This window comes from Podarcis bocagei (assembly GCF_964188305.1).
Source record: "Podarcis bocagei genome assembly, chromosome: 15".
NCBI classification, from domain to species: Eukaryota; Metazoa; Chordata; class Lepidosauria; order Squamata; family Lacertidae; genus Podarcis; species Podarcis bocagei.
Window position 1 is genome coordinate 41,897,104 of NC_138141.1, and position 15,124 is coordinate 41,912,227.

At 40.2% G+C, this 15,124-nt stretch overlaps 1 protein-coding gene and 1 long non-coding RNA gene across 2 annotated transcripts in view; one reads left to right on the forward strand and one right to left on the reverse strand.

Annotated features, from left to right (window-relative positions):
• Positions 1-15,124, forward strand: part of LOC308574419 — a 198,239-nt gene that overhangs the window by 145,589 nt on the left and 37,526 nt on the right. The window lies entirely within an intron of this gene.
• Positions 1-15,124, reverse strand: part of MED13 (mediator complex subunit 13) — a 100,184-nt gene that overhangs the window by 61,815 nt on the left and 23,245 nt on the right. The window contains exon 3 of the mRNA XM_081171942.1: positions 10,517-10,685. Coding sequence (XP_081028068.1) covers positions 10,517-10,685 — 169 coding nt within the window. The remainder of the gene's footprint in view (positions 1-10,516; positions 10,686-15,124) is intronic.

The following is a 15,124-nucleotide window of genomic DNA, read 5'->3' on the forward strand; positions in this document are numbered from 1 at the left end:
GCAAATTTTGACATGTAGGAAAAGAAACGAAACTGACAAACATTAAATTACTACTATGCTCAGAGAGTCACGGTTAACTATATTTTATGAACTACAGAAGGTACAGAATGGACTTTATATACCCTCCTCAATTTAGCAGGCCTTCTTTCAGGCTTTCACCCCTCTAGACGTATGTTTCAGAGGTGTGAAAGTCTGGGGGAGGGAAGAAATGGGCAATACTTGCTGCCTCCCTCTATCAAAGCCTTAAAACATCCAGGTCAGGTGGAATGGGGAAGGTGGGAAATGTGCAGTATACCAAGATAAAAACTTAGGTTATCATTCTGAAAGAAAATAAATTTCATTTCAAGACAACATTAAAATCATAATTACAGAGCCGATCCACATTATGGTTAGCTTTAGAACTAAGATTTAACAGGTGATTACAGTACCGCTGCTGTGTTTGACATTTTTGTATCCTCAGATATTTGGCGTAGGAGAGCAATCTGGGAGATGGCCAGAAGTATTGCTCCTGCAACATGGCAGTAATAAGGCTTTTACGCAGCCTTGCTTCAGATAAGGGCCTTGACACTGTGTTGCAAGAGCAAATGCCTGGCAAACTCCCAGAATTCTCTCCCACACCAAATACCTGAAGATACTCACTCTGGGAGTTTGCCAAACACACTGCTCCTGTAACACAGTGTCAAGCCCTTTTTCTGAAGAAGGCGAGAAGAAATGTGGCAGGATCAATATTCTGAGCCATTTGCTCTCTCTCTCTATCTTTTGCGTCAAGAGAGAGAAACTGATGACAGTTGAACACAAGTGAGTATAAATGAAGTAACGAACTGGCACATGAAAGAGTTGAGTAGCTTTTTCAATTTGCACAAAAATTCCCATTTCTGGAGTCCATGAAGCTCAGTTAAAGATCTTCGTGTGCCTCCCCCATGAGAGGTCTAGAGGGTGTCAACACGGCAACAGGCCTTTTCTGTGGTGGCTCCCCATTTGTGGAATTGCTCAAGCAAAGAAGCCTCACCTGGTGCCTTTGTTACTATCTTTAGGCACCAGATGAAATTTTTCCCCTTCAACCAGGCATTGATTAACATTTAAATGTGTCTGTGGGAGACAGGTTTATTGGTTAGTTTTGCTTTTGTTTTATTATGTATTCTGTGTTTTCATTTTACATTTGTATGTTTTGAACTGTGAACTTTGGATGAAGGGTGATATACACATTTAAATCATCATCATCATCATCATCATCATCTTTGAAACCATAAATATCAACATGTTCCCTGCATTCTTTTGTTCTTCATCCTACAACCAATTCCAGAGATTACCAACAGCAGAGATTACCAAGCGAGATTTTTTCTCCATTACAGTTTGCCTCATATAGGATTAGATAGATCAATATTCTGGTGTAGTATTTTATTTTCCTTTTGATTGCACCTGCATCATTTTTCACACTTTCCTCTTTTCTTTAATATCAAATAAACTGCTTAATTGGATTTCTGGTGTGTATTGGTTTTTGGACACACTCAAAGGCTGTTTGTCCACAATGCTTAGACAGCCTGGGCTATGCTACCTATTTAACATGCCTGGGAGTTATCAGGGGGGTGATGGCTGATGTTGTCAGGAAGCAGCCTTTGAATTTAGGGGGCAATCCCCTTGCTACAGAATAGATCACCTTAAGACAGTGGGAATGCCACATCCCTAGCCCTGGAAGGTGACAAATAAGTGGGGGAGGCTAGACAAGAGAAGTGTAGGAGGTCATCCATTGCAAGTGAGTTACTTTACCAGGTAGGCACTGGAGCAGGGGACTGCTGTTCTTAACAACCCCTGTTAGAGAAAATGGAACTTGCAGGTTTTATATTATTAACTAGAATGAAGAAGAGAAATCTAATAAATATGCATGTCTAGTTTCATATATCTGCAGTTACTATGACATGTTGATGATGGTGGGGTGTTTAGTTTCCATTTCTGGATCATAACGCCAAGGCCTATATGTTGTTTCCAAGCCCAGGTAATAAACTTTCCTTTTGTTTACTACAAATGTTGCTTTCTACTTTCAACTTTTGCTCCCATTTCCCTCAAATTGACAAAGCTTCGCTCTCCCCCAATGCTTTCTGATTCTCCCAGGCATTTAAAAATCTATGATCTTAACAGTTCTGAATGGCAACCCACTGTTTACGCAACATATTTTTAGCCATGCTGCAAAACTGTTTTTATCTTTCTCCCCAGGTTGTATGCTACAATTGTTATATGATATGCTATATTAATATAGTATTTTATTATTTCATGTTCTCTGGAGAACAATGTAATTGGGTGACTCAGATAAACATTGACTCAGATAAACACTGTAAGTAAGCAAACAAAACCTAACTTGGGTGCCCTAGGGTGCAGCAACCTGCAACTTCATCTACAACAGAGGGTGTGTTTGGGACCACAGTTTCAATAAGAAAGATATGCAAAAAGTTTTGGGGAGGACCTTCAATATCTTTTCCTCCATAAAGTCACAAGAGTAGCCCCTGGCATCCCAATTTTCTACCATGCAATTATGAAACAATCCTAGATTTAGGATCCCTTTGTGGAGGGTTGGGGTGACAACAATAAGTTTCAAATAAAATTGACTTTTGAACTCCCTGTTGAATGATTCTTTGCAACTAAAAATAATAATATTTTTGAAGTCATGAAGGGAAAATGTGTTTGGGGTCCCGTACTGGGGTCAAAAGAATTTTAAACAAAGAGATGAGCAATGTGCAGACCTCAAGGCTATAGCTTGCGGTTGTTGTTTCTAAATCTCCTGACTGCAGAAAACCTCAAGAATTTGGTGCTAAAATGATTGTGATTCATACAAATTCACTACTTTCAACTACTGTATGGACTTTAAAGTCACATCAAAAAAAAAATTCAAGGGACCAACCACAGAATGTCATGTTGTAAGGCATCAATTTGAGAATCATACAGAATAAAAGCAAAATGTCAATGTACCATATTGTCAATTTGACATTTCCCAGGCGGATTCAGCATGCTTAAACATGTCTTTTTTCCCCTTTTGTTGACTAACTGCATGTTAATTTTATTTAGTGTGCAAATAGCTGAAAAGGTTTTTCCTATAGCCAAAAGAAGCTGAAATTATGGTGGGGGAGGCATAATGAAATCCACTCAGGTGAAATCCTACACACACTCACCTAGAGTAGGATTGTTCTGTCATTGTGGCTTAAAAGGTTACATTCAAACAAACACAAAGCTTTACTTGCTGCTTGAAAGGCATGACAACTCAATAGCACACTTTTTCCTTACATTAGATCATTTTTGGGAGGCAGTATTAAGACACTGGGAAGGAGGAATTATTTTATAATTTTATAATGCCCAAAGTGATCTGCCCATAAACACAGCGCTGATTAGGGAGAGTTAGCAGAAAAAAAGTTTTTAATGTTTGACTAGGCTAGTATTGTATCAATTATAAATGCATAACACATGCTGTGTTCATTCATTATGTTACTATTTAATTTTATGCAACAAGACATTTCTAAAAGAAAATAATTTGCAGAAAAATATAGTTTTATATATATATATATATATATATATATATATATATATATATATATATATATATATATATATATCTCCTATTACTGTTGCAGTTCCATGAAAATATGCATTTTACCAAGCAGGGAGGGAAGAGCTAGGGTGATCTGCAGATGACCCATTCTTGACACCTACTCCATTGGCCATGATAAACATCTGATTTAACTTTCATTTTCTAATCAAAGAGACTCTCCTTCTGTAATCTACAAACAAATCACAAACTATCCATAAATATTCCAGGGTACACTAGATACTATTCTTTTGCTATGGAAAGCCTGCACAAGAATTTTTTTTTTTGCCAGAGATCACTTAACCTGTAAGAACTAGGGAGCCCCACCCTCAAACTAAAGCCAGAACAAAGAATAAGCAAGAACATTATTCCTCCGTATCCATACAAAATAGCTACTAAATTCTCTCCAAGTGTAGCACATGCAATACAATTGGACTTGAGTTTTCTAATCTAATATTTAACTTCAGGATCAAAAAGAAGCAACCTCCATTACTTTCAATGGGGCAGTGTGTAGGGTGCCCCGAAAACTTCGCTGAGATACAACATCTTGTGTTCTCTACATTTTATTTGTATTTATCCCTACCACATGAATGTTTATTCTAACAAACTCTTTCAAATTAATAAGAGAGCCAGGAAGTTGCAACTCTCATTTACAGCAAAAACAACAAGTATTGTGGCAGACTGAGAAATTTATCAGGGCATAAGCTTTTGTGCACTACAGTCTACAATGTATGAAGCATTAATCTGAGTTACAGATATATGTACATAGTTGAGAGATTGAATGTGAACAGTGTGAACAGCATTTCATTTCCCTCTAATCTCTTTACTAACCCCCCCCCCCAATATATGTGCTGGAGCTTGATATATTGGGGGGTGACTCTGTGTGTGCACTCCACACACAGACACACAAACACTTGTGAATCAGGATAACGCTTCAAGCATATGATGAAGTGGACTGTAGCCCACGAAGCTTATGCCTTAATAAATTTCTTAGTCTCTAAGGTACCACAAGACTCTTTGCTTTTCCTTCCATGCAAAGTGATTGTTCTGTACACAGTAAACTGCACTAAAATAAATTAACAGCTTCACATTAATGGAATAAAATAGTACTGAAATAATTTCCTTATGGGGAAAGCCCATAAGGTGGCGCACAGCAGCTCAGTCCGGAAAGGCAGCTGTAGTTTCCCCCCAGGGTGGGGTGGATTTAATATCTAATTAAGTACTAAATAAATAGACATGTCTTGATCTCTCCCCTCTGCGAAGTATTTTTTTTCATAAAACGAGTCTGCACACATTTTACATTTTTCCCCTTAAAAAAAAAAAGCCTTCATATGGCTGTTTTTTCCTGGGAAACAAAACACACACACACACACACACACACACACACACAGAGGCCTGCCTGCAAGCAGCAGAAGTACAGTATTCCTCAGCTGGAGCTGTTGCAAGAAAGAAGTGGCTGAAATTAAACCACAAGCGAAACACTTCAGAAAAGCTGTCTGACTCCCACTATGGAATTTCCTTCAAGAATGTCCTCAGGCCATGTCAATGGGAAAATGTGAAGGGTGCAGACTAAGTGCAGAGATACTTAAAAGGCTAATTATTTCTGCCCTTTCAGTGATAAGTGAATTATTCATTAAAAGTTTTACCTAATAAAAAAGAAAGAAAGCAGTCTTTGCAGCCTTCAATACATTTATTCATTTTAGAGGTCAGGTCATCATATTCTATCATTTCACACAGGGAGCATAGGTGCTGGCAATTGTTATTTCCTTTATCAGGTGCTCATCGGAATTGGTGAAATTATAACCATTTGACCTTAAGGGGCTGACACATATAAAGCTGATTCTGCCTTTTAAGAAAGGCCTTAATAAAAAAAGTGACAGCTAACGGTATTAAACCACTGAGTGAGAGCAAAATGCACACACAAAACCCTCATGTACTCTAAAAACATATATTCATACAAGAACAGCTATAGAGGTCTGTGGGTTGTTGTTGTGTGTGTGTTTTAGTGTTCTATGTACTTGCAAGTACCTGAAGCTTTCAGGTCTCCAAACTCCTGCACCAAGTGTAGAAGGAGGAAGAGACAGTTGCATGTTCATATCCTCAAGAGGTGTAAATCTAGCTGAAAGCCAAAGGCCACCACTTGAAGCAAAGACCACTCAATGGAAAGCAATTTCATGTTAAACACACACTCATACTTCTAGAGCAGGGGAGGCCAACTTTTCATACCAAGTGGGCTGCAAGAGTACTTCAACACAGAACCTGCAGCCCGCACGCTGCTTGTTGCAGGGGGTAGGGAGTGAGGCCAAAATTTGACACACACACACACACAGAGAGAGAGAGAGAGAGAGAGAGAGAGAGAGAGAGAGAGAGAGAGAGAGACCTCATGCTGCCTTCCAAAAGTTAGCTAAGTGAGGCACTGGGTTTTGGGAAGGAAGCAGAGATGGATTTAGGGGAGCATGACCAGTTCAGTCTCACTGAGTGCGGAGCCTAAGGGGCACCGCAGAGGGATCTGAAACCATTATGTAGAATGAGAGAAGAAAGATAGGGGGCACCAAATTTGGGTGTCACACAGGGCACTGCTGAAATTTGAGACCCCAAGGTCTGCCACTGCTGGAAGGGTCCTGAAGCCCTCTCACCTCCTTCCTGAAGCTAGCAAAGCGCTAATAAGGGTTTGAGAAGGGGATAGATGGGCTCTAGGATAAGGTTACCAGATTTTTTTCAATGAATTCGGGGACACTTTTCAACTTCAATGGACTTTGTATGGGGACTACCTTGTAAATCTGGGGACTGTCCCCGGGAAACGGGGACGTCTGGTAACCTTACTCTAGGACCCTGTCAGAGCCATCACTTCCCCTTCCCAAAGCCCAGTCTCACTTACCCCACTTTGGGAAGGCAGTGTGATGGCTGCCAAAAAAGGCATTGAGGGCCGCATATGGCCCTCAGGCTGCATGTTGGACCACCCAGTTCAAGAGAAAACTAAGAGCAGTAACTACAAAAACAACTCAGTAGTTAAGCACCTGCTTTGCATGCAGAGGGTCCCTAGTTAAATCCCTAGCACCCCCAGTTCAAAAAGATTCAGGCAGCAGATGGTTGTAAAAAGCCTTTCCCAGAGACCCTGAAGTGTCACTGCATGTCTAGGTATACAACAATTGGCTAGATGGGCAGAGAATCTCACTTAAGGCAGCTTCTTACATCCCCCTGCCCCCGTTTTTTCAAAGGAAGCTTACAGTGTGGGGACTATTAACTTACAAAATCCTAAACAGTCTGGAACCAGAGTATCCAAAGAATCTCTTGCCCAACCAGTGACCATAGCCTTTTCCTTAGATGCTCCCACCTTCAAAGTTTAGGTGGGCGGCTACTAGAAATAGGGCTCTCCAGTTATAGTGTCCCAGATATAGAACCCCCTTCCCAAACACATTTGGCTGGTGCTATCATTATCTTTTATGCACCATGCTAAGTGTGTCCTATTCACTCAAGCCTGTAACAGCAATCAATATGCCCTTCACTGCTGTTGGATGTTAAACTACAATTTATTTATTTTTTATGGTTGTAAGCTGCCTTGAAGGTCTATATGGTGAAAAGGCAGGATATAAATATTTTAAAAATAAATAGCCTTTACTAGTTAACTATAATTATGACAGAGGAATCCGGAATAAAAAGGTGTGTGTTCAGAAAAGTACTTGCATACACATTTGAAGTATTTGGTTTCATAACTAATGGCCTCAGTCCAGGAGAGAAGGGCTGACTGGCAAAAGGAGCAGAATAATCAAAATAGCTTCTCTTCTGTTCTCAGCGTCAGAAGTATCCCTATGCTACGAGGGGAGCCGCTGGAGTTGCTATTTTTAAAAAATTACTTCGGTAGCACCAGTGCACATTTGATGAGGATCTGGTGGATAAAAGGGAAAGGGAGGTCCATAAAATCAATAACAGAAGTCCCGCATTGGGGAGGTGTTCCTGTGCCTTGTTTGACCTTGTTGCCACTGTTACATCTTCCACTTGAGAGATGAGAGATGGAACTGAGCTTACTGCTAGCACTGATTAGAAGTGGAATCTGCACTGTGGTTTAAGGCAGTTCCTCCTCTTGTTCTGTTCCAATTAAACATGCTTCACTTTCGGAGAACATTATGGGGATATCTCTCCTGTGTGGTCTGGTGTTCTGGAGTGGGGGGTTGGTCCCAGATCTGAATTGATTTTTTTCCCTTCCAATGTCAGCCTTGGAGAATTCTAGACAATATGTTTGGCAAGAGCCTGCCTTGCTCTTGCACATCTCACCATGATGGTGCTAGTTATGCCCAATAAGCTTATTAGAAAATTATATCCCATCCAAGCACCAGTGCGCCAGATACTACAGCTACTTGAGGGAAAAATTAAAATCACAGAATTGTAGAGTCAGAAGGGACCGAAAGGGTCATATAATCCAAACCCCTGCAATGCAGGAATTATGAACCCCAAACTCAAAAGCAACTGGTGTCCTATGTTAAGATATCTGAATCTAACACAAGTTGCTTAGGTGTCTCTGAAAAGTGAAAATTCCAGACATTTATTAATCATTAGCTGAATATCTGGGGCAAAGAGTAGTTATAACGGTATTCATAAGAATTAGCACTTATTTTGAAAAAAATATTACCCAGTATTTGCCAACAGAGCTGTACATTTATAATTTGTACCGTATCTGGCTGGTTGTGCCAAAACAAATTTGCTTTTCACAAACTTCTAAGACATAAATTTGACAAAGCATTTCTGAAGAGCTGCTAACAGGTGCCATCCTTCAAGCACTAGCAATTCTAAAGATGTCTATCAAAATTTAGATGGCAATGTCATTTTTAAAGATAATTTGAATAGTTCAAAATGCTGGGACTATAACATATTAAAGCAGCTGTAAGAACCACATTTGATTTCAGTATTAAAACTCTGTTTGCTTCTTAAATGCATAGATTCTGCTTCATCAACTAAAAAAGCCACACATATCTGAAACGAATCGCACAGTTAACAACCAGACAAAATCATAACCAAGAGTTCTGGCTGCAAGCAGCACACCACACTGCCAACTTAAACCAAACTGAGAATACTTGTCCAGCAGTCATTTCTCACAGTGGGCTTTGTAAATCCACAAGTGGACATAAACACAATAGCTCGCTCCTGCTTGTGATCCTCAGCAACTGATATTCAGAGGCACAGTGCCACCAACACTGGGTAAAATAACCATTGTGACTAGTAGACATTGACAGCCTAATCCTCCATGAATTTATTAGTAAAGAAATACATTATTGTTTGGGTTGTTCTTTGTCAGACTAAAACTGGCACAGGCTACAGTAGAACTTTCACCAGAACAGAATACGAGGATTAAAATAATATTCAGGGGTTAAAAAGGAGCTTGAACACATACAAGTGAAAGCTGCCTCAAACTTATTGTATTTACATCCCACACCTTCAGCAAATTTATACAGTCGTACCTTGGTTTTCAAACAGAATGCGTTCCAGAAGTCCATTTGACTTCCGAAACATTCAGAAACGAAGGCACAGCTCCTGCAGCCAATCAGAAGCTGCGCGGGACGTCCAGCTTCCAAGGCAAAGTTCACAAACTGGAACACCTACTTCTAGGTTTCCGACATTCGAGTTCCAAGTTGTTTGTGAACTAAGCTGTTTGAAAACCAAAATACGACTGTACTCCCTGGGAGGATAAGAATAAAAGTGCAACAGAAATAAATAAGAAAATAAAGTATACAAACCAGCATGAACTAAAACAGCAACAAATGGTTAAACTAAGCGCTAAAATAAAACTGCTCCAAGTTAAAATGAGCTGACATTAGCGGTCCTTAAAAGCATGGGGAAACAGAAGTGATTTTGCTTGGTGCCTAAATTATGAGAGAATGCCAGGTGGATCTCCATGAAGAGGGCATTGCAAAAGCAACCATGTTCATTGCAGCTCCTTAAATTCTCCCGCTAGCAAGCATATGGTGTGAATGACAGGTGCTGTTTCTAAACAATGAAGATGGGCCAAGGACCCATGGCCAAATGGGATTCCTTGGCAAGCATACCCTGCATCCTTAGAAACATGCGCCTGCCATTCCACTTTATGGTTTCCTATAGGAAATACATAAAGCAACCCTCGAAGGGATTCCACAAGAAGAATGGTCTAGGGATGCAAAACAACTACAGTTTTGAAATAATATGTCTCTGGAAACAAAAAAAAGTAATGAAGTATTTCCAATATGCATTCTTCAAGCCTCGCTGCAGCTCACCATTTTGTCAGTCAACAACAAAATTCACACAATATGCTGCAGAAGAGGACAACATTGTCATGCATTCCTAAAAAGGTGATATATCACCTTTTATTAGAGTGAACTAAATCATCACAAACCAGCCAATAAGCTTTCCAGTTCTTTCCCCCATGTTCCTTCAAAACTGTCTTCTGGAGAAGACGAGGGATGTCTCAAGGCATTAATATCTAGTTTTAAGAGTGCTGTAGAACTCTAAAGCTTCCAATTTTGTGACTTTTAGTTGGTCTTAATGAAGTGTTTTATACTACTGTCGTTTGGGGGTATTTTTAATGGCTACTCCATCGTTGTCTATATTCTGAAAGAGTAATTTACCAAATATTTTTGTAGCTCTTCTACATGAGGTTTTACCTTGTATTTTTATACTGCCAACAGCAGCCTGGACAAGAAACAACTGAAGTAAAATCCTGGCTCCATCAGTATCAGAACAAGCAAATATAAAAAGGAATGATAGAAGCACAAGGATAGCTGTAGAGGAAGATTCTATTTTAGAAAATTACAAACATATGGAAGTCTATTCCATCACCACATGAGATCTGCACTTGCATGAAGAATCAGTTCACCATTCTCTATTTGTAGTACAAAACAAATAACCATTATCCTGAAGCTGCAAGTAAAAAACACACTAGGCAGGAAAGGGGGGAGGAAAATGCACAAGGTATCCTACCTTTTATTTATAGGTTTCTCATCTTTCTCGTAAGGCTTCACAAACCATTTCCCAATGCGCACAAAGTTCCGGTTCATTAGACATCTTTCCACCAGGTTGTGAATTGCTTTGAATAGCAGAGTGCGACATTCGTAGGAAAGCCCATTCTCCCATACACCGTCTTCCTCATCTGCAAGCATGGGAGGGGGGAAAAAAGTTAACAGCCAGCTTTCAGTGGAGGTGCAAAGAAAAAGAACGCCACCAACAATAACAGCAATAACATTAGTGCTGACTAAAAGGTCACTTCATACATTACATTTAAGAGTACCCCATAGGCTTCTTCAACATAAACATATTGAAGAGTCTTACAGAAAGACAGAAAATGGCCCATCAAGCCAAATACAGGCCACCCAATTAGGAGCTCTCTGTTGTCTCAGACAGAGGCCTCATGCTGCTCTTAAAAGACCTTTCTATTTAACCACAGATGCCAGGGACAGGACCTGGGTTTTTCGGCTTGCCAGTCATTTGCTCTGTCAATGAACTATAAGAGCGCTCCTGCTGTCAAAGTTTAGTATGCATTATCTTTGGGGAAAGGACCTGTCTTCTTAATTTTTATTATTACAGGCACCATCTAGCCCAAGCTGGGCACTTTGGTTTTAATGGAACATGTGTGACACTCCCATCAAACTCAACCAGAGGCTTAGACGTATTTGCCACACACAGGCTCAGGCCCCATATAAACTAAACAAGTGGGTCCTGTCACACTAGAACATTACTGTGATGTTCCAGGAATCCCTTAAAAAGGCCTGGTCCCAGTAGTCACTAGGTCACTTCCTCAGATACTCCACTGAAGCCTGACTTCCCTTAAAATACCTGCTTATGGTAGCTACTTACTTAAAAGGAACAAAGCTCTCTTCATATATTCATTCACACAAGGTAGGTAGGAGCGGGGGGTGGAAAATTAACTCTTAGAATCTACCCAGATCAGAACACAGGCAGTTGAAACATTAACCCACATTTAATTAAGGAACATTACATGAAGAACAACAAGCCATTTCATACATTTATTTATTTCTTTATTTATTTATTTATTTATTATTATTATTATTATTATTATTATTATTATTTATTATTATTATTATTATTAATAATTATTATTATCATCCCGTCCATCTGGCTGGGTTTCCCCAGCCACTCTGGGCGTCTTACAAGAGTTCTAACCTAACACCCCTTAATAAATATGCAAACTATTTTACATATGTTTTTACTATCCTGCTCATCTAATTCCTTCTTTCTTTCCATCCTTTCAACCACTCTCTTCTTCAGTGATAATTTCCAGCACTCACTTCCTCACATTCTACTCCACTCCCCTATTGACAATCATTCTATTCCATTCACTCTTCTGGCACAATGACCAAGAAATACAATTGGGGGACAGAGTTTGACAGCACATCCTTGCCATAACACTTCCAATAATGCCCGTTTGGCTTTCTTTCATAGGAATGAATGGTTGCTATACACTCTTATGAGTAAAAGTACAGTGGTACCTCAGGTTAAGTACTTAATTCGTTCTGGAGGTCCGTACTTAACCTGAAACTGTTCTTAACCTGAAGCACCACTTTAACTAATGGGGCCTCCTGCTGCTGCCGCAGCACGATTTCTGTTCTCATCCTGAAGCAAAGTACTTAACCTGAAGCACTATTTCTGGGTTAGCGGAGTCTGTAACCTGAAGCGTATGTAACCTGAGGTACCACTGTACTGCCCTTGGGAATATTTTTGAGGTGAGGTCACAACCTAACACACCCTGACTTGATCCTCACTGAACTGACTGCACTGCTGCAGCAAGAGTTGTGCTCCCCCCACCCACTCCAACGGTCCATCTGATATGCGAGCTCCTTCCATTCCCAATAATTTACAGTAATAAAGAAGATGACTAGACAGAATGTGGTTCTGACCCAGTTAAGCCTACAAGTCTGTATCCAGAAACACATAAATGTCAGCCTTGGGGAGAAAAACTACTGCGCTGGGGAACAGTGGTGAGGAGAGGTCATAACCTGACCCACCTCAACACCAAGCAACTCAGGAATTGCAGGAATTATAGAGAATTGTAGGGCATGACACACAAGCATGGTGAACCTTTGCTACAGCCAGAAATACAAATGAGATAGGCATCAAAACACTAGAGGTTTGAGAGTTGTCGTTTGTCATTATTGTCCAGTTCATTCCAATATACCTACACAAACTCAGCTTTCACCAAGAGTAGACAATGACATCAGCTGAAGTCTCTGTAATGTTTGCACATGTCCACTCAGACAACAGGGAAGAAGTGTCTGACCTAAGGTTTCCAGGAGTACAGGTGTCCACATCAAGATCTACGTTTAGGAGCAAATGGCATGGACTTTCTAGAATCTCTAGACAGAAGCAAAACTTGCATTTCCCCAGAACACATAATGCCAATTTTGAATCCATTTGATGTATTCCCCAGACAAAAAAAAAAAGTTTAACCTGACAGATACTTTCACAATGTGTTTTTATCATGCACATCAGATATTGTTTCCATGTTAACAGACTTCTTTCAGTCAGATTGCAGCACTACAGTTCAATGACTTGTTCCTTTTCCAGGCAAGAGTATGTACCACATAAACACTTTAAAAAGGTGGCTGGCTGCCATCTGAAGAATTTTGAGCTCAATGTCTATTACATGAATTTACCAGGACCAACTTTAGAAGGCGGGTGTCTGGCTGAAAAGGCAAACGATAAGTCTATCAGGATTTCTTTCTACCCATTTTATTGCCTCCAGGTTGAATAACAAAGGTCACTAAAGACAGTGCTTGTTTAATCAGTTTCCAAGCTCTCACCTCAAAAAAGGGTCTTGCACTTCTTTGGGAAAAGATACTGAAGCTTCAAATTATTCTATCCATGTTGATCAACACTTAGATGTACCAAGGAGTGGGTTGAACTTGGCAACACTGATAAGTACTACCAGAATCCAATAATGAAGCCTGTCAGATTTATATGGGGGTAAGCTCACATGAGGTTATTAAGAGAGCACGGATCATCGTACGAACACCTAAACACACACTCACACAAAATGTCAGCCAGTTTTCAAAAGGCTTCTTCAGAATAAAATCCTGATTTGTCACTCAGTCCCATGCAGGGTTGTATGCCCCAATCCAGAAGGTGAACAGAAAAGAATACAGGGAGGGAGCTCCTGGGGATCAATAATGGAAGAGGTATACTGCCTTCAAGCCTTACTAATGAGAATCTGTTCACCAATAAATACAATGACACAAGATATTGGACTAGATAGGCTAGAGGTGAGGAACCTCAGGCCCAGGAACCCAATGCAGCCCTCCAGGTCTTTCTTGCTCTCTGGATTCTTCTTTAACCATGCCTCCTCCCCAGCCCACACCCCTCAGCAGCCATGCTCTGCAACTTCTTTGAGTGCTTTTGCTTGACTGGAATGTGTTTTTAAATTATGATAATGCCTCTTCCTTGCCTGGATGGAAAATGAAGCAGAATGTGGGTGTGGCTGGAATGTAGCCTACAGTACAAAGGAAAGAGTCATATCCATTGCTCCACCCACTTTTGCCTCTGGTCCTGTCAACTACTGCTATGTGGCCCACGGGCTGAAAAAGGGTTCCCATCCCTGACACATGACTATCAGTCTGACCCAACAGAGCTCTTCTTGCGCAATATTCTGCTTTCATATAATTTTCAATGCAGGTTGTACAGCCCAGTCACCTGCCAGCATAGTCCATTTTTATAATAGGGCTACTCCTGACTTGTCTCTGTTCTGACTCATGTTTTAAATATGTTCAGGAAGTGACCACAAAGAGCTAAAGTGGTGTGCCTCTGCAACATCATTAAGGCTCAAATAATAAAGGCATGCAAACCAACAGATACTGTGTCCTAGGATTTTTGTAGCTACAGTGGTTCCATTTGATTATGGGGCAGTACTATAAACCAGACAACAAACCAAAAAAACCCATGAATTCACAAAGCCCAATTATAATACATGCTTAACTTTCCAAGGATGAAAGAGATGTACAATATGGGCAGGATCCCTGGAGATGTTCCTCCTGTCTTAACTGTTTGTTTTCCATTGATACTTAAGACACCTGTTTTGTCTTCTTCCTTCAAGAACAGCTGCAAAATGATTCAAAGATCCACAACAATGCCTTAAAACTTATCACAGTAGACCTCTAAGACAACCTCAACCATAGGGCATCAAGGGGCCATTTGACCATTCAGCATTCAGGGTCAAAGACCCTTGTGCAGATTCTCCATAGCTCCAAATGTGAGGACAAATACCCCAGTGATGCAAAACACCAAACAGCACACAGATGCTCCTTCTCCAAAAAAGAAAGAAAGCAGAAAACAAAATGAGATCCTCATCTCATATCAAACTTCAGAGCAGGCACAGGTTCTGCTTTTTTTGAACAGAGGAACAGAGTCTACTTTCTGTACTGCTGAGTTCTGCAGCAGGCCAAAGAAGAAGAGAACTAAACTAATACTGCCTATTCTGGAGCTCAACCTCTCTCTCTCTCTCTCTCTTTTTAAATAATATTTAAAGTTTAAAGATTACAGAAAGAAGTAAAAAAAAGAGAAAAAGTAAACAATACAAAT